General features: G+C 38.9%; 1 protein-coding gene across 17 annotated transcripts in view; it reads right to left on the minus strand.

The window, feature by feature from the left end:
• The window catches only part of HDAC9 (histone deacetylase 9), a 462,820-nt gene that overhangs the window by 167,354 nt on the left and 270,446 nt on the right, over positions 1–25,020 (minus strand). For 14 of the 17 annotated variants that reach the window (XM_032110318.1, XM_032110251.1, XM_032110312.1 and 11 more), the window contains one exon: positions 22,954–23,223. In XM_032110318.1, the coding sequence (XP_031966209.1) occupies positions 22,954–23,223 (270 nt within the window). Of the gene's footprint in view, positions 1–20,653; positions 23,224–25,020 lie in introns of those variants that run through there. The other 3 variants (XM_032110349.1, XM_032110340.1, XM_032110334.1) reach the window with 1 other exon arrangement.

Here is a 25,020-nt window from a genome sequence, read left to right on the forward strand (position 1 = left end):
TGTTGTGGCCAATACTGTCTCAGACAATAGGGGATGCTATTTAGTGAGAGCACATGAGCATTGCTACTCTTTCTAATTTATTCCCCTCATACCCTCCCAGCACCTAGAATTTCTACATTGTAGATGTTAGAGGTACATCCCTCTCTCTTTCCCTTAATATCTGCTTATGATTCTGTTGTCCATTAATTTGTCTAATCCTGTTTTGTACTGCTCATTCTCAAATCTTCCACGGCAACAAATTTCAGACTCACTATTCATGGTGCAAAGGAAAAAAAAAAACCAAAACAAAAAATATTGCAGGATTTGCTGAATAACAGTTTCTCATCCCCTTTGCCTGCTGCCCTCCTGATGTGAATGTCTTGGTATTCTGTAGCAGAGTTAGAGATGTTTACCCAGAAGGGTCTGTGCGCTTTTTCAGCCTTCCATGGTGATAGCGTGGCCTTGCTTCCCAGTTGTACAAACTACCTTTCTGCTCAGCATTCTTGACAATGGTCCTTTAATTGATGTTTGTACTGCAGCTGCCTGGTAGATGACCCTCTCAATGGAGAAAGGACCCTGCTGGCTCCTGCCAGGCTCCCTCCTGGCCGCAGCATGCCCCAAATCTGCCACCTCTTCTCCAGGACAAGGGGAGCATGGCAACCACACAAGGAAATCTTGTTATTTAGGTGATATTCCCCAGGGGAATTTGAGAGGTGCATTTTAGTTTTATTTAAATGTTTAATGTTTCTGGTTTATACTGCCATGGGTTTGCCTGTATAAAAGCCCCACATTTAACACAAAGTAACATAGGAGCTTTCCAAATGGTTTCCTCTACACCTCTGCTTCTATTTTTCAAGCTCTTAATTTTGTCTTTCTTACTCTCCCTTCTTCCCTATTCTCCCCAGTGGGAGAGGATGGTGTATCTTTGCACAAGTCATTAGTGTGTCTGCATCAGTACTTGCAGTAAAACTTTGAACTATAATGCAATTTAGTCAAGAAATAAGAGACAAAGCCTAAAGGCTGAGACCAGCACCAATGTTAGCGGTTTGATATTAAATATATTGCCACTTTCTAATATTTTCAAGTAGGAAATAAATCTCCTTTATGCTGAAAGATAGTTCTGCCTTTGAAGATAGAAAAACGTTTACATAAATGTTAAAGTCTTCTTTAATGTAGCTTTCATTATCTCCTATGTTCCCTCTTTCTCTGAAAGCCCAAGTGACTGATGTCAAGATCAAGGGAGTCAATCAATGTAGATACACTCCAGGACCCAGATAGGATATAAATCACCCTTACTCCTAACCACAGTAGACACCTAACTGAAGGACAGAAGTTTACATACTCGCCATCCTTGTGGGGGAGGCTAAATTTTCCAGCTACTTACCTCACGGGAACCCCTCATTCATTAACCAATTGGGGTGCTTAGTATCACTTATCAAATAGGCTAATCAAAGTTTGAGAGAAAACAGCTCTTGACCATTTCTTGCCCTTTGAGCACTCCAGGGCCACCTCCCGCCCCTAGACTTTTATCTAATTAAAGTTAAAGAGGGGAAAATTAATCCATGGAAGAAAATGAGATAACAGCCACCACAGCAGACCATCCCAGAGCCTGGTTTGGCTTTCATCTACTGCTACCTGACAATTAACTCTTCAGCAACACAGGAACCCCATTTTATGGGAGCAGAATCTGTCCCTTCAAACAGTGATGGGTGTTGTATTTTCATTTCTCACTGCTTCAGGTTGCAGTTCCTCTACTTGTAATGGGTGCGGGTGAATTAGAAAGGTCATCCTTTACTTTCCCTCTCTCAAGCTTGACTTGGTGCTGTTTTCACTTGCAGAATACAAAAGTGAAAACTGTAATTTATTACAGTACCAGCAATTCAAGATGTTTTGCTTGGATCTTGTGCTTGCAGTTGGTTACCAACATTCCAGCTTTTCTTGCTTTTGTTGGCTACAAGTTCATAACCCTCAATTTCATTCTCTAAATCTGTCTTTAAGAAGACATTTCACAACACTGGGTTGTGGGTTTTTTTACCTTGGAAAAAAGTGTGGAGTGTCCCTTTTGTACATTTACTGCCATTTTTGTGGTACTACTTCTGTTCCTGTTTGGTGTTCTTTTAAGTTCTTCTATTTTAAACCACCTGATGGTAAACTTTCAGAATCCCAAAGGAGCTTCCTTTATGATCACTTGAATTTTTCAACAGCTGAAATTTTGGCACTGTGAATATCAGAAATAAGTTAACTCTGGTAACACAGCAGTTGTTACCTGCACTGTGAATGGAGAAACTGGTGTTTTATGGGGTACTTGGGAGTCCTGAGCTGTGGCCATGCAGCAGCAGCAAGCTCTGCTCCTCCAGCTCCAGCAGCACCTGCCAGCAGCAGCACGTAGGGGTGTGGGGGCAGCTCCAATATGTCACCCTCACTGGCATTTCAGGCTTTGGGGCACCGAGGGAGCAACAGCAACAAAGTTCAGCTTTCTTTCTAAAAATACTCTGATACCTTGAATGCTGCACTTATACTACTAGAATTTTAGCAGGAAGCATTGGATTATAAAGTTTGTGGGACAGGCACATATAGCCGAAATTAGAAGTGCTGAGGAAATCCCACTTAAATTCTAACTGTCTCAGTGTTGTAACTTCCACCTTGAGGCACTCAATGGTGGGCACGTTAAAGTAGCCCAAAGTAACCCCATTTGGACTCTTTTCTAGACAATGAAAACTGTTTTAATTATTACATGTCTATTTTGCTTTGGAATGAGTCACAGTACTGGGTTTTTTTTTTTTTTTTTTTTTTTTTTTTTTGTTGGTTTGGTCTTTTTTCGTAGTGTGTTTTTTGTTGTATTTTTTAAGCCTTCAAAGACTGTGTGCATCTAAAGCACTACAGCCAGCAGTAGATATTAAATACCCTACAAGACTAACCTTAGTATTGTCAGTACCCAGTCCCTAGCACTTCATAATGGGCATTCTGCAACATAGTTAATCACTTGCAAATGGAAGCTGTAAAAGATAATAAGGTTCAAACCTTTTCATTTAAATCAAAAAGAAGCCCTACTAAAGCTTCCAACTTTCTTCCAAACTTTAGGAAAATTTTAGTCCATGTCAATGTCTGAACTAATATCTGACCTTCCCTTTAGCTACCTGAACTAATCCATCAGCCTGACAATTTAGAACTATGACCTGCAGCTGTTTGGTTATGGAAGGGACATTGGTAGGGCTTTAAAGGGGGATAAGTGAGGCAGTGAAAATGAGATTCAGTAATGCTCCTGTATTTTAAGGTATTTTGCATAGGGTAGGAAGGAGCTGAGACTTTTCCTTGCTTCCCCCACGCCAGGCAGCAGTGGGGGGAATATGGGAGCTCCCTGGGCTGCTGCCCACTCAGTGCTCCTGTGGAGGCAGGTAGCTGAGGGTCATTTGCCAAATTCCTCCTGTGGCTGCAATGCCAGAGTGGGGAGTTCACCAGGACCCAGTTAAACTCAGGTATCAATTAATACCAGCTGCTTTACTCTGCAGGGTGGACAGGACCAACTAGGAACTGCAAAATCTGTAATAGGGAAATACATTAGAGAGAACAGTTCTGTACTGGCAGGGGGATAGGCTGCAAGCTGTAACAAATCTTTTCCATCTCTAGTTTCTACATATATAATTTATATAAGGCACTGAAAACTAAAATTGTAGCAAACTTTGGTCACTATCCACAAGAGACAGATTTGATCCAGTGACCCAAAGGCGAAAGGTTCTGTATTCTATTAGCAACCCCCTATAAATGCAGTCCCTCACCGAGGTTTTTATATCAATAACTAAATACCACTAACCTTTACAAGCTATGTGGTAACATTTTCAGTCTCCTAATTCTGAGTCATTTCCCATTCAAAGGGAAATTTGAGTTTGTCTTAAAGATAAAAATGGAATTTCTCCAACATTTTGTTGTTAGATATTTAGGAATTCAATTATTTTAGAAAGAGGGGGAAAGAAAAGCAGGTTGGATTATGACTGTGTGCTTGGAGTCTCTAAGAGGCATTGCCCTAGGAGAACACATTAGGCACCACTCCCACACTACTTTTTTCACACTCCCCTGTGACTGTTTGTGAAAGAAAAATCTTCTCTTCCCCCTTACGAGCAATTTTACATCTTCTACTCTATTTCCCACTAGAATGTCCCTTGGAATTCCAACCGGCATCCAGAAGTTGAGTCTTGGTCTTGATACTAGTGAAACTTGTAAGCAAGATAAAAGTATTTCCACACATATTATTTTGAACATGCACAAAAATGTGTACAGACTAAGAAAATAGAGTTCTATTTAATTTCTATTAAATGTAAAAATATGGAAATAACCAAAGATAAGTTACATAAAATAGCAGTTGGAGGTCAGTATTCATGTCAGAGGTGGTCTTGTTCTATTTTTTTTTTTCCTTTTTTCCTTTACCTACAAGCCAAACACCACTAAGCCAGAAACCACCAACCAGTACAGTCTCACAGTAACAAGATATTAATAGCCCATGGAAAAATCAACATATAATTTTATATTATGGTACTTACTACAGTCTCTGTATTTTTTTTAGTTCTGACCTAACTGTAACATTAGAAAAGGCAGTGGGGTGACATGCAAAAACCGTGTGCTCATTTTAATTTCTCATATATTCAAAATACTGTTGGTAATTTTTCATATTATATGTTTTTAAGGAACTCTCACTTCATTCTTTTGTTACAGAAGCATAGGAATTTTACGTACAAATTTTAGTGTTGTTGCTTCTTGCTTATACAAATCTATCAACCTTTAATACACAGAGAACTTTATAATAATCCTCAGTCTATAAAGTTGACTTTTTTGGGGGATAGTGACGCATCAACTTCAGTCTATGGGCCTGCTGTCCCCACCATCAGTTATACAGGCTCCTCTCACACATGAACTCTTCTGCTGTTGTTTTTGCATACTGAAGTAAACAAATGCTTTCGTTAGATTGCAGAGAATGCATTTGCACCACCTGCATGGACCTCCGAGGAAGTGACCCACACACTTACAGGCAAGTAGGTATCTTCAAAATAGAGGCTTAAAGCATTTCAGTGCTTTTACTTAAATTTACTTCACAGAGGTTCCTGTCTGTTGTGATGGTCAATGACCTGAACTGGGTTGAAGCACACTTAATGCCTAACTTCGCCATATGTACACATGCTTTATTGTTCCCTGCCACGTTGTTTACCTTTGTCCCTTTTTGCACACATTCTTTTCAGCATCAGTGATTTCGAATCATTTATTGCTATAGTTCCTAATTCTTTTTATGTCTCCTAATCTTCATACATGGGCCACATATTTTGTTTGTTTGTTTAAATTATATTGATTAATCTCTTGATGTCAAAAATGCCAAATCCAGCAACAGGAAGAGAATTTTCTGGTTAACTTGAAAATACCTTAATCTGCATTTGCCTGGCCTGATCTCCTTGTAGAGGTGTGCAAACTGCTTAGCCAACTTTCAATCAGTGTCTCTCAGCCTTTTCTCCTTGGAAGGAGTGACGTTGGTTCAAAAGTGCAAAGCTTTTCCCTGATTTCAGGAGTGTTAAAATAGCAGAAAAAAACATGAAGCAAAAGAGAAGGAATAGAGACACAGCTCCTCCAACACTCTCCCTCTAGCAATAAAAAGCGAGCTTGAAAGGAAGAATCCACTGAGCAGGCAGGATTTAGAGGATAAGATGTTATACATATAACACCACTCTCACAGGCAAGCCAAGAGCTGCACTCAGCATGCAAAGGTAACGCTTCAGGTCAAGGCAGAAACGTCAGAACTTTCCAAGAATTCTGGATAGTCCAAGTGAAGCCATGGAGCCCAAGGTAATGTGAATGTCGACTGGGGCTGAATTGCAGGCTTGTTCCTAGGACTCCATGGGTTTTAAGGATGTTTTGCTGCTGTTTGTATTCTGATCTTAAAACGAGATTAGACACTTGGGAAAACACTGTGTTAATCTGCTCCACAGTGATTCATGCTGGTCACCAGACTGGAGCGAAGTCCTGCTGAAAAGCTTTAAAACTAGGCAACAATATTGGAAGCAGAGCCAAACCAGCAGTGTTATTTCTAAGGCTGAGGGCTCCATTCCAAAACTACTGTCTCCTTTTCTCAAGCAGCTTAGTCTTCAAAAGAGGTCCATTTAATACTAAAAATTACCATGATTTGGGGGTCAATAAATCTTATTTTTTAAGTGATAGACCACAAAGTGCCCCATGAATTGATCTACTTCATGTTGCCATGGAGTTTGTCATCTCCTTTTTTTTTTTTCCACATACCCGAGTACTTCATTCTGCACTCTCCTTGAAACTTGGAGGATTTGGGTTTCTCCTTCTCCCAAGATAGTTATCGTTGGCCAGTGCATCAAACAACTTGTCTAGTGAACTCCAGCCACAGAAGAAATACACCACCTACCAAACCAAAGGCACCCTCTTCAAATCACAGTCCCTTTTGGCAGCCAGTTCCTCTCATACCATTATACCCAGAGCAAATTATAAATCTTTTGCTTTGGACACGACTCGCTACCTCAAGTGCATAAAACCAGCTATTACAATGATTTTAGTAAAATGAGCAACTGCTAGAAAGGGATTGTGCTGTAGGTGTAACACATTTCACAGAAATAGTTTCATATAGCTTCATCTTTTGTTTTTCAACATTCAAAAGCTTCCCTCTAGCAAGCTTGAAGCCATCTTTTTTGTATCTGCTGATGTCTTTTTTACTGTTTCTCTATCTTTGCTTTTTTTTCTTTCTTGATAATTTGTTGGTGTTGGTTTAGGGTTTTTTCATGGTTTTGTTTGTTTGTTTTTCCTGTGTGGTCTTTGACATTCCTGGTGAGCTAAGAAACATGCCTTACCATTGCAGGAAACATCACCACATGGTTCTATGTAGAGGAAGAACCTCTACAGTTTGTAGACAGCCACTGCTGTCTTAGGTAAAAAGTAGATTTGAAAATGCCAGACAAAATTATTATCTATTGAGAACAAAATCTCACTGAGTTGTCATAGAGCTTTCTTTAATCCTGAATAGTGTTGTCTTCAGATTATGTTAAAAGGAATTCTTGATACTATTGAAAGTGGGGGGAAGTAGTAACTCCTTCTAACAACTCCTTGCTATAAACTGCCTGAAGACCGATGCACAGAAGGGTACCTTCTTTTTTTTCTCTTTATTGAAAATAAAACTGACTTCTACTTCACTGGTATATTCTGAGTTTGAAACATGTTTTGAACTGCATTGCTCCATAGAATACATTACAGTTGAGAGTGTGATAAAGTCTGTAACATGGTAGATTGTTCTAATCCAAATCCTAGTTTAGTATAGAAACAGAAGTTTCAGCAAGGCAGTTAACATTATAATCCAAATGCAGTGACTTTGGATTATGTGACCAGAGCTTTCACAGCAGCTGTCAAAAGGAACCCAAGTGTCCTTGCAGACATGAAGGCAGCTTCACAACAAAGGCATATGTGGCTGTTCGTCCCCTCCATCACCGTTTGCGCTGCTCCAAAATGCTTGCTCTTACATGCTTGCCTCAGTTATACATGTGAGTGAGAGAGGAGAGAGGACTTTATAAATCCGTGGTTTCCAGGGCTGTACAAAGCTGCATAGGTTACTTTCCACTTTCTGAATCTGGCTCACATCCATTTGACTAGTCACACACTTTGTACTGTGCTGCCTTTCTAGTTACATGGGGTAAGGTATTTTTTTCCTGCTCCATGTCAGATCCAGCTAGCAAGAATTCCTTTGCTACAGGTCAAGAATGAAACATCATTAAATCATAATTTCTTTTCCACAAGCATGGCAGGTATAACCAAGCTGCTTTCCTCCTAAGTCTCCCAGCCCTGAGAAAGGGAAGAGACTAGCCCCACAGTACTGCATTTCTTGGATCATTATTTGTCAGAAGGAGAGAACAAAGGTCCCTTGAAACAACTTTTGCATTGCTTTTGAAGTGAGAGAGATAAAAAAGTTCACACCGTATGCTTTTATAGTCAGACTGAGCAGGGAACTTGTCCCTACTCAGGCAGCATATGCATCAACAGGGTGTTTTTACTGCAGCAAGCCCCAGATTCTAGTCTTAAGATAAGCTGCTTTCTTGTCTTGCCTGCTTTTGTATGCTCTAGCTAAACTTCTTGGAGCTCATGCTTAGCCAAAAATACAGTGGAGAACTTTTTCCCTTCCTAAGCAGGCTCTGCTCAAACATGTTCACTGACAAATTTGAGAAACTGTAGGAAACTGGTGAAAAAGAAGCAATTCACATAAATGTCCTGTCTAAATGAAATGTAAAAGCACCAGATTTGCAGAGGAAATCAAATTCTGAAAAAGTAATTACACTTGTTTAGATTAAATGCAAGACAGCATTTTAATAAATAAACAAAACCTTTGGCTAGCATCTTACTTCTCAGCCTTTCTCTTATTTCATGTTTAAAATTAGTTGTATTTTCTCCATAGATCCATAATCCCCAATAAATTAACCTGTCCAAACAGCACATGTACAGGATAAAACCGAGTCTTTGATTTTGATTACTTTGCTTATGGTTGCAATTTAGGTAGCCTTGTTTCTAGCCATTGCTGTTTCTGTGGGCTTGAGCACCCTTAAACTACAGAGAAAATCTCAGTTCTTACATGGATCTAGTTAGGTTGTTGGCTGCAAACAGATAAACATATCTCTTTTTTGTTGACAAATCACTTAAAAACATAATTTCACAAATATGGTGCTGTGTTTATGGTATATTGCTACTCTTTTGTAGGGAGCATGGAGTTGCGCTGTGTAAACTGGAAGAAGTTACTTGTGAGTGGGAGTGGTTTTATTTGTAAGTGCAATTCTCAAACATTCAATAGAACTACAGGAAATATTACATTAACTGAACTGTTGCACAGAGACAGCAAAACTGATACTGTTAAGGGCATGGAATTTCTTGAAATCCCACAAATCAACAATTTCACTTCTGTCTCTTATGAAATATATTTGATATAACAAAAATAGCTTATTAGCAAAAATACCTTCCTCACTGATCTAGTGCTAGATAGACACTAAATAGACTTAATATGACACTAAAACTTTGTTAAACTTTACTAGCAGTTCTTTGCATTAAAACAGAAGAAGTGATGCTAAAAAAATGAGCTGTGATAGAATTTGAAATGGAAATTAAGAAGAGCGTCCTTCCAAGGCAAGGAGTCTCACCTTCCCTGCTTCCAGGGCACCTTTGACCGGAGTACAGAAGTACATGACTAATGTGATAAAGATTAGATAAAAAACCTACATTGGGATCTGTGGGAGATCAAGATTAAAATAGATGAAAAATGAAGGTTTGTAATATTTCAAATTTGGATTTTTAAACCAAAAAGTAATTCTTACTTTTGATTTGACTATGGGTAGTGCATTGTCGCACTAACAAATGACAAACCGATTTTGAAGACAAGTTTTAGTATAGCCATTTAAAAAAATCTTTAAGTATATCACACAACACATGTATTAGAGTTATAGCACATACAGAGAAAATGTGTTACAAGTCATTGAAATGAATCTTAACAAAGCAAGATGCTTGTTGACACAGGCACAAACAAAAATGTATCTGAAGGTGCTATTACTCCACTTCCATACCCTCATGCTCTCATGCATGCAATTTAGAAGCATAAATGTAACTTTGGAGGAGCTGTTTTTCAAGTAGTCTGGAGCCTCTGGATTTCTGGAAATCAGGCTTTTAAAAACGTGGGATTCTTTCCACACATCCTTCTGGAAAGTTCATTCTTCCTAATTCAAAAACCACAGCAGCCAGTGCCTTATGGATATGCATGACAGTGCTTCTCTGTCTCTCTCCTCCTCACAGTTTGTCATTTTTGGACTTGAATAGTGCAGCTTACTCTTGCCTGACTCCTCAGTGTGATATTTTTCTCCCTGCCCAATCTTTCCAGAATCACACTACTGAAGCCAATACAGTATCTTTTTTTTGGGAGGGGAGGAGATAGGGGTAAGGGGAATGTTCTCCACAAACTCCAACCTATTAAGTTTTTCTTGGACTTCCTCTGGTTTCTTTTAAGTAGAGCTGTCATCAACACTTGCTAAGTTACAACACCCTAAAGACTCACACAGTGAGTTATAATACGTTTTTTCTAGAAATGCAAAGACACATGCACTGCTTGTGCACATCTTCATGCACACACCTAAATATCTATGGGTATCTACACAAAATTCATCAAAATGTATAATAGTGAAGGCAATTCCTGTACAATGTTCTTTCTGAAGTTCTTTGGTTGAGAAGCATATAAATATATTAACTGTTACTTGAGACTGGAGTATATGCCCACACCTGTTAAGTAAGTGGGAAGTAGTGTCATCTAGTGGTTAGCTCAAAGCTAAAGGGGACAGGAGATGTAGTTCAGCACATAGTAAACAACATTTTTGATTCTTGCATTGCTGTACTGTGCACCTTAGAGGAAATAAGTGTTACCTATTATATCTCACTGATTTAGCTAGAAAACGGAGAAAAGTAAAGCCAGTTGGAGAACCATACACTGAAACTTCAGAAATAAGTAAACTGTTAAGATGTACATTTTCCTTATGCATCCCATGCCATTCCATCCATGTTTCCCTCTGATGATGCAGACTTCCTCAGAGCATATTCATAGACCATTCTCTTCCCTATAGTTCAAAAAATACTGTGGCAGGAGGCTGGCACACTACCGTATAAAAAGGCAGATTAATTTCATGTTGAAACATACTAACTGAAGTTCATTCGGTTTCTAAACACATAAGAGTAGGCCAGTCTTTCTGTGTCTAGTAATACCTTATAAGATGGAATTTGTTTAAAAGATGGTTCTTATTCTTTCCTCTTCTGACAACACGATTTTTAGAAATACTATCCTCATATAGTCTTAAATACTCTTTAGCATCACTTCTGGATGCCCGAGTACTTGCTTACAAGTGAAGGAAGTGGTGGTGTTAAGCATATACTTAAGGCTAAGTGTGTGATTAATTTCTCTGTAGATTTGGGTTTTATAATATGAATGGAGTACTGTATCTGCTCTTAAATATTTGTCAAAAGACCTAAAGGTGTAATTTGCAGATATTTCTTATATAAAAATAACTGTAGAGTGTTAACATAAAAGCTAACTTATACCTGGCTGAAACATTACTGGTGTAAGTATTTGCTATGGAATCTTAAATAGTTTCACCCATAACAGTTCCATCTATTGAGATGAAAGAAACAAAATTCTATTGGAACTGTTGAATGAAGGGCTAACCATATTAGAAAGGAGCAGTTATAAACAGGACTTTTCCAGCTGCCCTTGCTAATAGGCAATTCTAAAATAACAGTGATGTGTGTCTTAAGTTTCTGCTAACAAAGCTGATTTCTGACCAGAAGGCTAGAGTATTCTTTTTCATCTATTAAGCCCTGAAAGTGACAGTTCTTCTTCATATCCCTAATATTTCCTTTTCAGCTCACCAAGGCCAAAATGTCATCTTTTCTTGTAAAACAAAAAATCAAAGCCAAATGGTTAAAATGCAAAGTTTTGGTTAAACAAACAGTCAGTATTTCAGTGGTTTTATCTGCAGCCTGCAGAGCAACTAAACAAAGCCAAGATATTGTCCATCTCTTTGACAGACAAAGAGCCTCAGAGGTCCAGAATGACATGCCCGGGGCTGGCACGTGATTAGAGTAATTAAATTAAATAGCAGGAAACATGTTTTCCATATGCCATTGCCTGGCCACACACAAACTGTAACAGTAAATCTTTTATATTACATTGGTTCAGGGAAATGTATAACCATTCTAAAAATCCATGATGCCCACAAAAATAAAGGGGGTATAGTAGCGTATTCAACAGGCTCCCCAGCTTTGGTTATTGGTCTAAAGTGCCAAACAAGTTCATTCCTTATTTATTTATTATTAAAGGTGCAGCTCAAAGTGCCCTGAACATGTGAACGTTCTGAATACGTTATTGGATTTACAGTGGAGGGTAGTGCTGATGCTCCAAATCAGGGGGAAAAAAAGTCCGCTCAGTAAAGTGAAGAGAAACATTTTATCTTCCATATTGAGATCCTAACATATTCCTGTCAGTCTTTTACAACAGTTAGACACTCCAAGCATGTATTAAAAAGGAATTTTTGTTTCAGTTCTATTTTCCACAGCTGTATGAATTCAAATTTCTTTGTTTTCATGGCCAGTTATTAGAAAAGCCAGCATGTTTATCCATGCCATCATATGACAGTCATAAGAATTGCTAGTCTGTGGGATCATCTGTCATCCTTTAATTTACTTGTCACTACAATATTAAGATCAACCAGAACACCTGCTAATCTATTTCTGACTCATCTTTCAGTGATTGATGATGCCAAATCAAATCTCTGGTATTTCTGTTGTGTAATGATTTTTTTCAATAGGGAAAAGGCTGAAAATCAGTTTGGAAGAAGCTGTTAATCAATGAGGACACTTATTTAAATGCTCAATCCTTGGGATTTTTAGGAGATGACATACAAGAACACTTTCTATAAATGAGAAACAAAACTCTGAAGACTGCAAAATGCTCTTAACATGAAGATCATTAAGAATTCAGAGAAAACCATTGCAGCACATGAAAAGATGTCCATTGAAAGTAAATTAAAAATGAAACTCACCCATTTCTGATGAAATATATATTGGATATTTTCATAAGCTATTTAGATATTCCATCTTCACTTTGTCTATCTCCTTGACTCAGAAAGCTCAGAGATGAAACAATGGTAACTTCAGTGTTTCTGATTTCAGATCCACCACTAAACTATGGTATTAAGTTTATTAATTGATTCTATCCAATTAAATCAAAATAAAAGCTTCCAGCTGGAAAAATAAATGTCAATTTATATTTGAAAAGTAGTGTAAAATGATGAAACATTGATACTCTTGGCTCAATCTTTAGCAGTTATGGTGTTTCTCAAGTTATTGAAGTGAGATTCAAGATGTAGCCAATAAAGAGAATTATGAATCGAGACTTTTTTCTTCTATTCCTTTGAATGCTTTCTTTAGTAACTAATCTCCATTGTTTGATCAGGAAAACTTGTGTTTAACAGTGAATCTAATTAAAGGAGACAACAATGACAGGGCAGCAAAGACTAACAACTCATTTTGGTAGTAGCTGAGAGCGCTCTTTTTTTTTAACCTTTCTTTCTCTCTGAACTCTTCTATTCCCTGAAAGGATTGGTGCACTTCAACTTAAATTATTTAGCCTGAATTTTCTATACAGTGGATTAAACCAGTCAGTTAAAAGGCAAAGAAGTTAATCCCTTGTACCATGCTGTCATTTGAAAACAAGGACAATGGAAAAAGTACTTCGTAGCAGGTAGAAATCTGGAGCCTCTGGCTGAAGTAATGTCATCATTCTCAGGAGAGGACAGAGTTGCTCTTTGAGACAAGGAGGGCTCTCAAACCCAGCTAACAGGTGTCTGTAAGACGTTCACTAGCGCTGCTTCACCTCCTCTATCTCCCCTCAGCATTCCTGAGGCATCCCACAGCAGTGCCCGAGAGAGGAGGACACCCCTCCATCTGCCCCCCTTGCTCCACAACTGGCCTTTGGCCTCCAGCCACTGTGCTTTCCCTGCCAGAAGCCAACCCCACCAGGGCTTGGCTGAGCACATGTGTGAACCAGTGGTAACTAAAGGCTCATGACCCTTCCCATGAGGATCTCTTACATCTTCTGATTGTCAGAAATGGGACAAATCTGAAGAACTTACCCTGGCTGGTACACCAGGGGACACCTACAGGGATAGGCATGGGAGGGAGAAGGGGCTAGGGAAGCTTCTGGGTATGAGTTTATTACTCAAAGGGAAAAACACTGTGGTAGCTTTGGGTATAATTGTTCTGATTTTGCAGCTCTGCTTTTCACCTTTTGGTGCTTTCCCAGCATTACCCGTTTCAGGTACACAAGGTTTATGCTGTGAGGAGCCTCCATCCCTGTGAACCACCACAGCTGCTTCAGTGGCATAGAGGAGATATGGCCTACAGAGAGAACTTTGTAGCATTTCCTTGCTCTTATAATGCTATCCTGTACTTTGACCTATGGCAACACAGGAAATCCAGTCCTGTGGCTTCTGACAACATTAAAGAAATTCAGTTTTGCCCTTGGCGATGTCCTTGGTGAACTCAGACCAAAGGGCTCTGACAGGTTTTCTTTTTCTCTTCTAGTTCTTATTCCTCGTACCAAAGAACTGCTGTAAGCCTTGAGGACCTCCTCCAGCCCAGCACTTCTCAGGAGCTATGGAACACAGGGATTGAGCACAGCACCAGTAATGACTGCCAGTTGTTCACTGCTGATGCCACAGCACTGTGACAGAGATCTGTGGAGAAGGCAGTGCCTGAGGAGTGAGTCTGGTTTCTAATAGGAGCCAAGTTGTGAGACTACTTTCCAGCTTCTCCTTTTGCACAGACTATCTCTGCGGTGCAGTCAGCTGCCTGGCTTAAAATCTCCTTGTTTTGTTTGGCCCAAGCTCTTAGTTCCATGGGTGAGCTTTATAACACAGAACAAAATACATATACATATATATATATATACACATATACATATATATATATGGGTCCTTCTTGACATCAATTTCTGTTTCATTTACAGGATTCTGCAGGTTTAATGCAACTGACCTCAGTGGAATTGTGTCCCTGCTTTCCAAATTGCCAAATCCTCCTCCATTTATAAGCCCCTCACCAGAAGTCTTTTCAATACTTAGCATAAGTATTAAAGCAGAAGAAAGAAAAAAATAGGAAATGCCAGAAAATGTTTGATGCATGGCAACTTCTTATTCATGAAGTGCCCTTTCTTGTGTTTCTGAAGCTGAAGCAATCATGCAGTAGACACAGTAGAGCTGATCCTGATAAGACAGCTTAGTAAAGATCTTGGTGAAGATCCTGATCCTGGTAAAAGGCTTCAAAACTTTTTCTTATCTAATGTACCTCACCCACTCTAAATACCTGTCCATAAGTTCGTATTCAGCCTTTTGTGATGACCTAAATGTGCAGTTGGCCATGTCAGTAAGATAGAGAAACAAACACTGACTTCTATCACTGACCAGCCAAGTTCACAGAACCCTTTCAGACTTAAATGATCCACTCACTCAAGGTCTCTACGATTGGGTACTCATGACCAAAATTATGAAGGGAACTGTGTTGTGGAACACAGTTTCAGTCGTGTCCACCTGCATCTCACCTTAACAACAGCAGCTTCACGAATGCTGTGCTCCTGTGGGTATGGCATCCCACCAGGCTAAACCCACTGCCTCTTCTCTGACCCAGTGCGTTCCATGCCAACTGATTTCGCAGCCTGAAAGCATTTTGAAAGCCATTAAAAGAAGAACTTGAAAATTAAAATGACTTAATGGGCTTTGAGTCATTTTCTTTCATTAGAAGATGGAGGGAAAGGGCCAGAGAGGTGAAAAAAAGGATTACTTCTTTTACAGGAGGGTCCAAGCTACTATAACAGTGACATATAATGGCATCTAACTTGAAAGCAGTCAATGAGCTTGGGAAAATGAGCCTGCCTGGTTAATGCATTATCAATCAGCACGGGTAAGTAACAGTCCCCATGCTCATTCTCAGCCTCTTGCTGCGGGAACAGATCTTGCTCCTGTTCCTTTTCTCTTGCTGGTCCTGAGGTGCCTGTGTTTGTGTTCTCAGAGCCTGCCTGAGAAGGGATGGAGATTGTTATGAGAAAATCAGTCACACAGCACAACGGGTAATTCTGTGCATATTTTAACTGAGTAATTAGCATCCTTAGTGAGACCAAACTACCTGCAGAAAGGGCCAAATCAGAGCTATGGATGTGAGGTGTCCCTGGACTAAACCTGGGGTGATGGCACCTGTATTCAGCATTCCCATTTTCATTTCTGTCAGAAATAGTACAAGAGAAGATTTGAAGCTCTCTGTATAAAGTCAGTAGCTCCAGAAAACTGAAATCTATGCAGAAACTTATGGGAAACTATGAGAAAAGACCTCTACAAATTTAGGTAAGTGGTGAAAGCCAAGAAGTTCTAGAAAGCAAGGAAGATGTCAAGAGATATGCTGTTTGGCTTGGGTGCCTTTGATACCCTAAGACAAGGTGTCAAAATGGCTGAGAAATGAGGGAAACCAGATAACCACCTGTCCCTTTGTGGAGTCAGGTAGCTGAGTGATGTAGTTGTGGTCTCTGATGTGTAGTAGCTCTTCAGCTTTTATTTTCAGTAGAGCAAGATCTAGGAGAACAAGCCTTAGAAGCAGCTGGTCTCAGTAGTTGTCCCTCTGCACACAGCAGGAGAGTGTTTCCCAGTAGTGCTTCTACCCTGTGCTCTTTCTGGGTCTGTTCAATAACAGAGATCTGCTTTAAAAATCTGCAGGCTGCCACCTAAAAACTATCACACTGATCTTATTGATGGGAGCAAAAGGAAAAGACTAAGGAAGGAGTGTGAGACTGAATCCTCCATGCTGTACTAGCTGTTTTAGAGAGAACTTGAGCTAAGCCTTCTTAAGCCCTTGACGTTGCTGCATTGCTGCAGTCTCATAGCTGTAATTTTCACAAGCCCCTTTGCTGAGGAAATACAGGCAGTTTGAACAGAAACACCTTCTTGGTCTCCTGGGGATCCAAGGGTCACGGGCCAGGACATGAGAGGAGACAGATTATGCACTGCTTTCTGCATTAGAGCACCTATGTCTCCAAGGCATTAGGGCTGAGCTGCACTTCCAGGACATTAAACAACGGAGCTTTATGAAGACTTAGCCAGCAATATACTGAGGAGTGCATTAACTCACTCTCATATTTTAAAGGAAGGAGAAAAATGAAAACTTGTCTAACAGGGAGAAAGACCTTCAGAGGTCAAAACAGAATTCTTTCCAAAATGAAGCATTTAATGAAGTAGCTTTCCAAGAACACATAATCCTCTTCAATGACAATATTAATGAAACTCTGTGCTGTAGGATACAGGAAATGATAAATTGCCCAAAGGCATGAAAGTAGTATCATCGAACTGTCAAAATGTGCACTGATAATTACTGGGATCTGGACTCGGAGGCTTTTGATTCATACTAGTTATGTAGCCCTGATTAAGGAATTTTGCCTACTGTTGCCCCAGTGGTTTCCTGACTCTCTGCTTTCTCTCACAAATGGGAGCAATAACAAAAGTATCGAGGTGCTATAGCCTAAGAATTTGAAAGAGGAAAAGAAGCATAAAATCTCTTGGACCTAAAAATAGAGCAGTGTCAACATTATTCCATGCGGGTACCAATAAAGTGAAATAATTTTGTTATATTGTAATGCTACACAGGCAGACAATTCAGTAAATTAGTTTTATGATACAATAAGTGTTATTGCCTTCTGTAACTGGAAGTTTACAAAAGGAGACAAAAATAATAACTAATAACTAACAACTAATAAATATTGGCAATTATTAAGGTTAAGAGATTTGAGGCTTTCCGAAAAAAAAAAGGATAATTTTCCCATCCAGCTGGAGATGGGAAAGTATAGTTACTTGGGAAAGAATAATTACTTGTAATTATTCACATTATTATGCACTTTCACGTAGAATTAGTGTAAAAAAAGAGAATTATTCTTCCTGCAACATAGTTTTTAAAGACCACAGTTAGAAACTTGGTAGAAATGAAGAGGCCCTTAAGAATAATGCTGAGAACAAGCAGGCTAAATCTTCAGAGGCTTCCCTGCATGTAGATAGATGAAAAATTTTCACAAAACAAATCCAGATACACAGCACTCCACCTCCTTGCTCCATCCACACTGTGTCTGGTCCCAGAAATCATAGAGCCAGCTTGTGTTGTATAGGGGCTCTATTGGGACTGTGCAGTCTCAGACTTGAGGAAGAGCAGGAAGGTGCAAGGTTAGCATCTCTTACTGGCTGCAAAGTAAAAGGAAACAGCTAAGGCAGCCTACAAAAAATGAGATGAATTGAGCTAAGACTGCAGTGTCAATCTAATTTAGGAGGGAGGAGAGGGGAGGGCATGTTTATTTGTAAGTCTGACATTGTTCAAAACTTACATTTCCATTTATCCTGCCTTTCACAGCACTTCTAAAGGCCAAAAATGCTGTAACCATCCTGGAAGGATCAAGTGTACAGAGGGATGCTTTTAACATCATATCCTCCAAACCATCTCCCTCGTATTTCAGGGCTATGTACCTCTAAGAGTCAACACAGTTACTTCCAGACAGCTATGGAAAATAAAGTAAAACAAATGAAACAAAGACTCCACAGCCACATTCAAAACATTTGGTTAATTAAGGCACTGGATCACTTACAAGTAAGTATCTCGTCTGTCAAAACAACCGTAGTCTAAGGCCCCCATGTATCACAGCAAATCACACTGCTGAATGATTTCAAGTTACTAAGGGGACTCCTTTAACTCTCAGCTGCTGGTTAAATAATCCTTGGGTGACTGCAGCAGATGTGTGTGCCCACAGGTAGCCAGGGAAGTTGTTCTGTACAGGCTAGATGAGTTATGGGCCACAGTCAAAACAAGCAGGAGTGTGACACTCGAGCTCAGCAAATGGGGGCCAGAAACTGGTACATTCCTAAAGGATGCACCTTCCAAAGCCAGGGTGTGTGTGTGAGTGAGAGCATGGCTGAGGAACCCAGCTTTTCTGCTGGCTAGGCAGTTTGAGCTAATCCTATTTTTAACCTTTAAATCTTAATCCAAGTTAGGCTGAATCAGAAGAGAAAAAGAAGAGGAAAAAGAAACAAATGCAAAGCACAAAGTTGATCAAATAGAGCAGTAAAATTCCACAAAAATGACTTGGATTATTGCTCTACCCCAGTGAAGATAATTTCATCCAGGATGCTCTTCTTCTGTTTGCCTAACCAGTAATTCAGCAGATGGTGTTCTAAACTATATTCTTCCACAGAGAAATGAGGTACAGAAGCTCCATTACCACCCAGATGATGGGAACTGCATAAGGAAATCAGAAACTAAACAAATAAATCAAAATCAAACAAACATTTCTTAAGTGGATAAGTAGGACATGCTGCTAGCAGGACAGAATACAATAAGGAAATTAACTCAGCTTAGCTGATTTTGGCTGCAAATTGTGAAGTGTTCATAAGGGAGAGAAATAAGTAAACACTTTTAGATTGCTGTTTGGGACAAATGTTTATAGATTTTTACCTCAGAATTCCAGTGAAGATAAAAACAGGGTATGGTTGGCTTAAGTAACATGGAGAAAGTCTTAGTGATCTTGATGATAATGAAGATGGAATAAAGGTAGTGCACAAATGAGTGGTGGTAGTGTCTGAAGTGCTCCTGCTCTGCTGAGGCATTCAGCTTTTAATCCTATTTTGTTAATGCCAGAAGATGAAAAAAAGGCTAATGTTACAGTATCTACATTCCAGTAATGTCTGTCTGAGTAGGTAAATATTATGAAGGATTTTCCTTCATTTATTAGCAATTACTTTTAAATTGGCAGCTATCAGTGATACTGGCTTTACCTTTTGGAAAACAGGACGGAATAAACATCTCCAGTTCAAAAAAAAAATAGATGCACATCAGCCTGGGAAAAAAAATAAGGCTTGTGAATTGTATTAAATTATGATTATTTCCTTCATGAAATGATGACCCTTCATGATGCAGGGTAAATAATTTAGAAAAATCTAGGTGCAGTCTCCAACACGGGAATGTTGTAAATTGAAAACATTATGGCTGCTCTTCTAATTCTACCACAGGTATTTAAACAAAAGGAAACTCAATAAAATTCCTGTTATGGAAACATGATTTACTTAAAGACACAGGATTCTAAATATACTATAAACAATGAGGCAAGAAGTACAATGTTATACTGTTAAAGCTTGTTTTAAGCTTTCATCTGCTAAAGCTTGACCTTTTATCTATTTTGGGGGGTTGTATTATTGATGAAACATTACGTTGCTGCTATACCAGTGAAAATAATTGAATTTGATTTACAGAACTATTTATTCTTACCTACTTATGTTGTTGAAACATAAGATTTTATTTTAGTTAAAGTTATACTAGAATCAAAGCTGCTTAGAGCCTTTGGAAATGAAATGAACAGTTATAAGAACTAGAACGCAGTAGTTTTTCAAACTCTTTTGGTAGTAATAATTCATGTATTGTAGCAACAGGAATTGTTATGCAGTACAAGGTGTTTCTCTCTCCAGATCCTAAGCAAAGTTCAGGAAATGTCACGCAGTATTTAACATCTTCATGGAAGTTCTCTACATTGGGACTTCGCTGTCTCATGCCAAGTTCATGGACTCCCTCTCCCCCAGCATATTTACAGGTGGACTCTAGTTTTGTAAAGGCCTTGATGAATATCAAAGTGGTCAGTACAAGCACATTTTCAGATCAGGGGTCTAGGCAGGTTTTAGAAATATCAGGAAATTATTACTGCTCATCTGAATTTTGGATAATTAGAAGCTGAGGAACCGGGATTTGCTTTTACCTTTCCTATGTGGTATGATCACATGTTCAAGACAGATGCCATGATGGGAAAATGAGCATGCATCAATACTATTCCACATTCACTAAAACTTATAATGGCTGACGTAGGATAAAACAAAGAGACCAAAAAGAAAGACTTTGTGTAATTATTGTAAGAATAGTGAAATAAAAACCTTGCTCCCAAAAGTTTAAATTGTTTCAACGATGTGTATCAGACATATCTGGTTATTATACAAAGCAAAAAAACCACTAAGTTACCAACTTTACACAAAGTCAAATATCTGGAAGGGGATCTTTTAAAAAAAAAAACTTTATTTGAGAAAGGAAGAGACTTATATCAGAAGGCAAAAAAAGGGAACATACAAACAGAATATATTTACAACACAAAACAAGAGATCACCTCTAAGGGTGTAAATTATAATAAATACAGTAGATTTAAAATGTAAGAGACAATAATCAATTAGAAATGTGGTTGTTTAAACCCAGTTTTCCTTTTCACTGGTTCCAGGTAGTTTCTCTTATTTTAATTTTATCCAAATTTGAAAGATTCTGAAATGAAAGTATACTAATGTATTGGGGTTTCTCACCTGAATGACATTATAAAAATATCTTTTGTCTTCTCTGAATACATGTCTTTGAAATGATATTGTACAAAATTCTTCTCAACTGCAGATTTTTCCACAAATGTATTTTAAAAGATGCACTATCCCTCTTTGATGAGGCTAAAGTCAGATTTGAAAGAAAATCAAAAATATACAGAATGGGAAACACATATAATTTCATTTTTATAGCCTTCACTTTTTGAATGTATATGTAATTTTTTTCATCCAGGATGGAGAAAAAATTCTGTTCAAATATGAAGCACACATTAAAATCACCTGTGTTTCTCTCAATTAAATATTTTTCTATCTATTGAGGCCTTTCATGTTAACAGCAGCTATTTAGTCATTCTTTTTTAGACCTTCTAGGAAAACGGATAATGTATCTTTAGAAGTTGCAAAATTTTAGAAGAGATTGAATAGTATTAGAACATAATGTAAACAACACATGCTAGTAACATATTTTAGAACAATTTCTACATTTGGCAAAACAACTATCTCTTTTGAAACCGGATACTGCACCTTAAAATACCTCAGCTTTAGAAATATAAATATTTTTAATAGAAAAAAACCTGACAAGGAGTCCAGGTCAGTTTGGGATTATCCATATTAAAGGGGATCTTAATACAATGAATCTTTAACTAGCTTAACAAAAGTAAACCTATAAAACAAGGTAAACATATCAAAAGGGAATATGAAGGAAATGTTTCACTGGAAAGCTTCCTTAACAATTTCCCTACTCGCTTTGTTATTTTCTTTGACAATAAATCAATTCATAGAGTGCCTTTAAAAACAGAGGGAGCGCTGCCCCGTCCCCCCTGCCCCGCATTCCTCAGCACATGAATCACTTGGGCTTCCTGTTTCCATAAGGCATTTCCTGCCCCCCCTCCCAAAATCACTTTTCTGCAGGAGAACAGCAGGGACCTGACAAAATATCGACTTAAATAAACAGGGCCTTGCACTGCACCCAGCCTTGTTCTGCCGACTGTAAGGGATGGACCGGGATGCAGCTCGCGCGCTTCACACACGGCTGCGCCTTTCAGCTCTGGCTAAAGCACCCAGGCGAGCTGAACCTGCCTTTTGTCAAGGTGGCATTCCACGCACAGTTGTTATTTTAGGATTTGTCCATGAGACTCCATGGTAAAGGTTATGTGATATTGTACAATTAGTCTTCATTTAAAAAAAAACAAGCAAGTGATTGGATATCAGATGATAACAATAACAGTTCTGTGCTTTTCGTGCAATGTCCTAGTAACTGACTGGAACCTAACGCTGCATTTTGCTTCTCACCAGTACTTGCATCTGCTGCATTTAAGGATGTCTCTGCGGACATTGTCATCAAATAAGACAGAATGAAAAATTAACCAAGCAGTGCAAAAAAGAAAACAATGCAATTTTAAAACAGTGCCTTGCCTTGCCTCTTTATATCCACCTTGTACTTTTCTCTAAATTAAACTTTATACACCAGCCTGGGACCACTAAGATAGCAGTCAGTACCTGTCTACTGGGGAAAAAAATACCCTAACATTAACAGTGTTCAAGACTACAGTATGATACAATATATACAGACAGCTGAAAGCAGAAGTCAGAGGATTCAAAATCAGAAAAGTGTTTCATCAATCAGGTCTGGAAACTAATTCCATCAATTGCTGATCTCAACAGGCTAGGTGATACGAGTTCTCTTTCACTAGAACTAAGCAATGTAAGGTATTTCTGGGCTAACACAACGTCTATCAGCTATTATGCAAAGATTTATGTAGAATAATTGACTGCAACAGGTATTTTCTCAATTAGTGGCCATAAGGATGAGCTTCACTATGTTTTCAAGTGTACATACAACACTTCTCCATTTGTTAAATTCTTCGAATGGTCAATCAGGATTTCCTAGCTCAGTGAAACAAAACACAGTTGCTTATCAAAGCCTAGAAAATGCATGTCATGTTCAGATAATAACCTTAATTACAAATCCTGGAGCTAAATCTTTGCCTATTACCTGTTGCATAAAAGCAGCTTGCTCCCCAGATTCCATTTGCTGGGTTTGAACATCCTCATCACTGTCCAGTGGCTCCTCTTTGACTTTCACAGCCCCCACCTGCAGTCCTATTCTGTCATCCACACCAGCACTGCTGCTCTCAGCCCTAACGCTGGCACCGCTGGCAGGAGCTTGCTCTTCCTGCATCGAGTGATCTCCATGAAGCTCTTCTTCAGATTCCTCCAGGTGACTGTCAGGCTGCTTGAGCTGCTCAATGGACTTAGAAAGCATCTGGAAAGAGAAGAGGGGAACAAGTACTGACTCCTTTCACTGATGCCAAACACCAAGTACGAGATCTGCATGGATGAAATCAGAGTGCCCACAGCAAACCCATGTAGCCGTGCGCCATCAAAACACTGATGTACAAGGGAAAAAGAACAAAAGTCCCTAAGCAAAAGGCCACTTTTTATTTTGCAGTAGAAAATACCATATACCTATATAGAGTGCTATAAAATAACAATAAACTAAAAAGAAGGCAAGATAATGAAAAACATGACACAGCTATTAGACCGTTACAGCTGGTAAACAAGAGAAATTAGTCTTCATGCTCTTCAAACATGAATGCAGAAATGCCATCTTACAGTTAATTTTCCACAACACAGAATAATAAAGGAACAGTAAAATATAAGCAAACTATTAAGCTATAATATTTTGTTATAAGCAAATTAGAGAATTTTCACAAAAACATCTCTATCAATTAAAGCATGAAGGCACTGAAAGCCAACAAAGGAGAAGTGACAAAGAACTGATGTCAGTCCCCTATCCCCTGGCACAAGGATACTACAAGCTTGTCTGTCCATGACTGGAAGGACTACAGCCTTTGTGGTGCATTGTACAGGTATCCCAGCTCCAGCAAAGATGATCTAATAACAGAGCTACCCAGGCAACACCAGTTCTAGCCCAGTAACTGCTGTTGTAAAGCTCTGCAGAGATGCCAGATGCCTGAGCGTTGCAATCATGTGCAGTTTGTGTTTTGCTATTTCAGATGAAGCCAATGCATTCCAAAATACTCCAAACATAGCCAAAAACCGAAACTGAAAAAATTCCCCGCTTTGTTAAAAGAGGCACAAATCAGACATGTGAGTAAGAAGTTGCAGGGTCAAGCAAGTAACTATCATTTATCCAACTGGCCTGCTTGATTTCAAGTAAATACTGTTTTGTATCATCGAAGTCAAATATCCTGAGAGGGGAAAAACACCTTTTACCATTACTCTTACGTACTCTCTTCTTCCCAGATACCTCCCCTCAACCATCAATCATGTCTTTCAAACTGAGTTTTAGCTAGTGTTATGTACTCAGTTACCGAGTATATGGATGGCTTCAGGATGTCTGTTATTGTCACAAACCACGGACCATCCAGTTTCATTCAGCCTGCTAATGCATACAGAAAAATGCCGGGTTGTCAAGTAAACTGTGATCAAGAAGCTGCAGCTGGATTTAGAAAATCCTATGAAGTCAAAAAGCAGAGTTGAAAGACAAATTTCTACAGTTCCAGTTGATACTTTGATGCATATGCCTCACATCAGTGGAGAAACAAATTCCTCAGAGGAAGACTGTCTGGCTATTCTCACAGCAAACCTTCATTTTTGAGGTGTAATGGGAGTTTAATGGCTTACTAAAAAGAAACAAATAAAAAATCCCTCTTCATTACTTTAGTAACTGCAAATCACAACATGAATATCCTGTATGCTGCAGGTGGCATGCCCTAAACTGGGCAATCCTTACTACTTCAAATAATGTGGAGAGTCTCCTTTTATTACGCAGCATCTGAAAAATTTCTCAGATCAAACCTATAAATCTTTTCCAGTTGTTTCTCAGGGGGATGACACTGACCAAGAAGTACTAAAGCTAACTGCGTGTAATCAGCTCAGGTACACTCCTTTCACTTATTATTCTCCTTATTCTTATTACTAATTAGTTACCCATTTGTGGGGAGCCTTCTCCACTCCTCAAGCAGGAAGAGAAAGGCAGGTAAGGCTGCATGGCTGGCTGCTAGTGAGCAAATACAAGTTGAAACATCTGAGGCTG

The sequence above is a fragment of the Corvus moneduloides genome, chromosome 1 (genome assembly GCF_009650955.1).
Source record: "Corvus moneduloides isolate bCorMon1 chromosome 1, bCorMon1.pri, whole genome shotgun sequence".
NCBI classification, from domain to species: domain Eukaryota; kingdom Metazoa; phylum Chordata; class Aves; order Passeriformes; family Corvidae; genus Corvus; species Corvus moneduloides.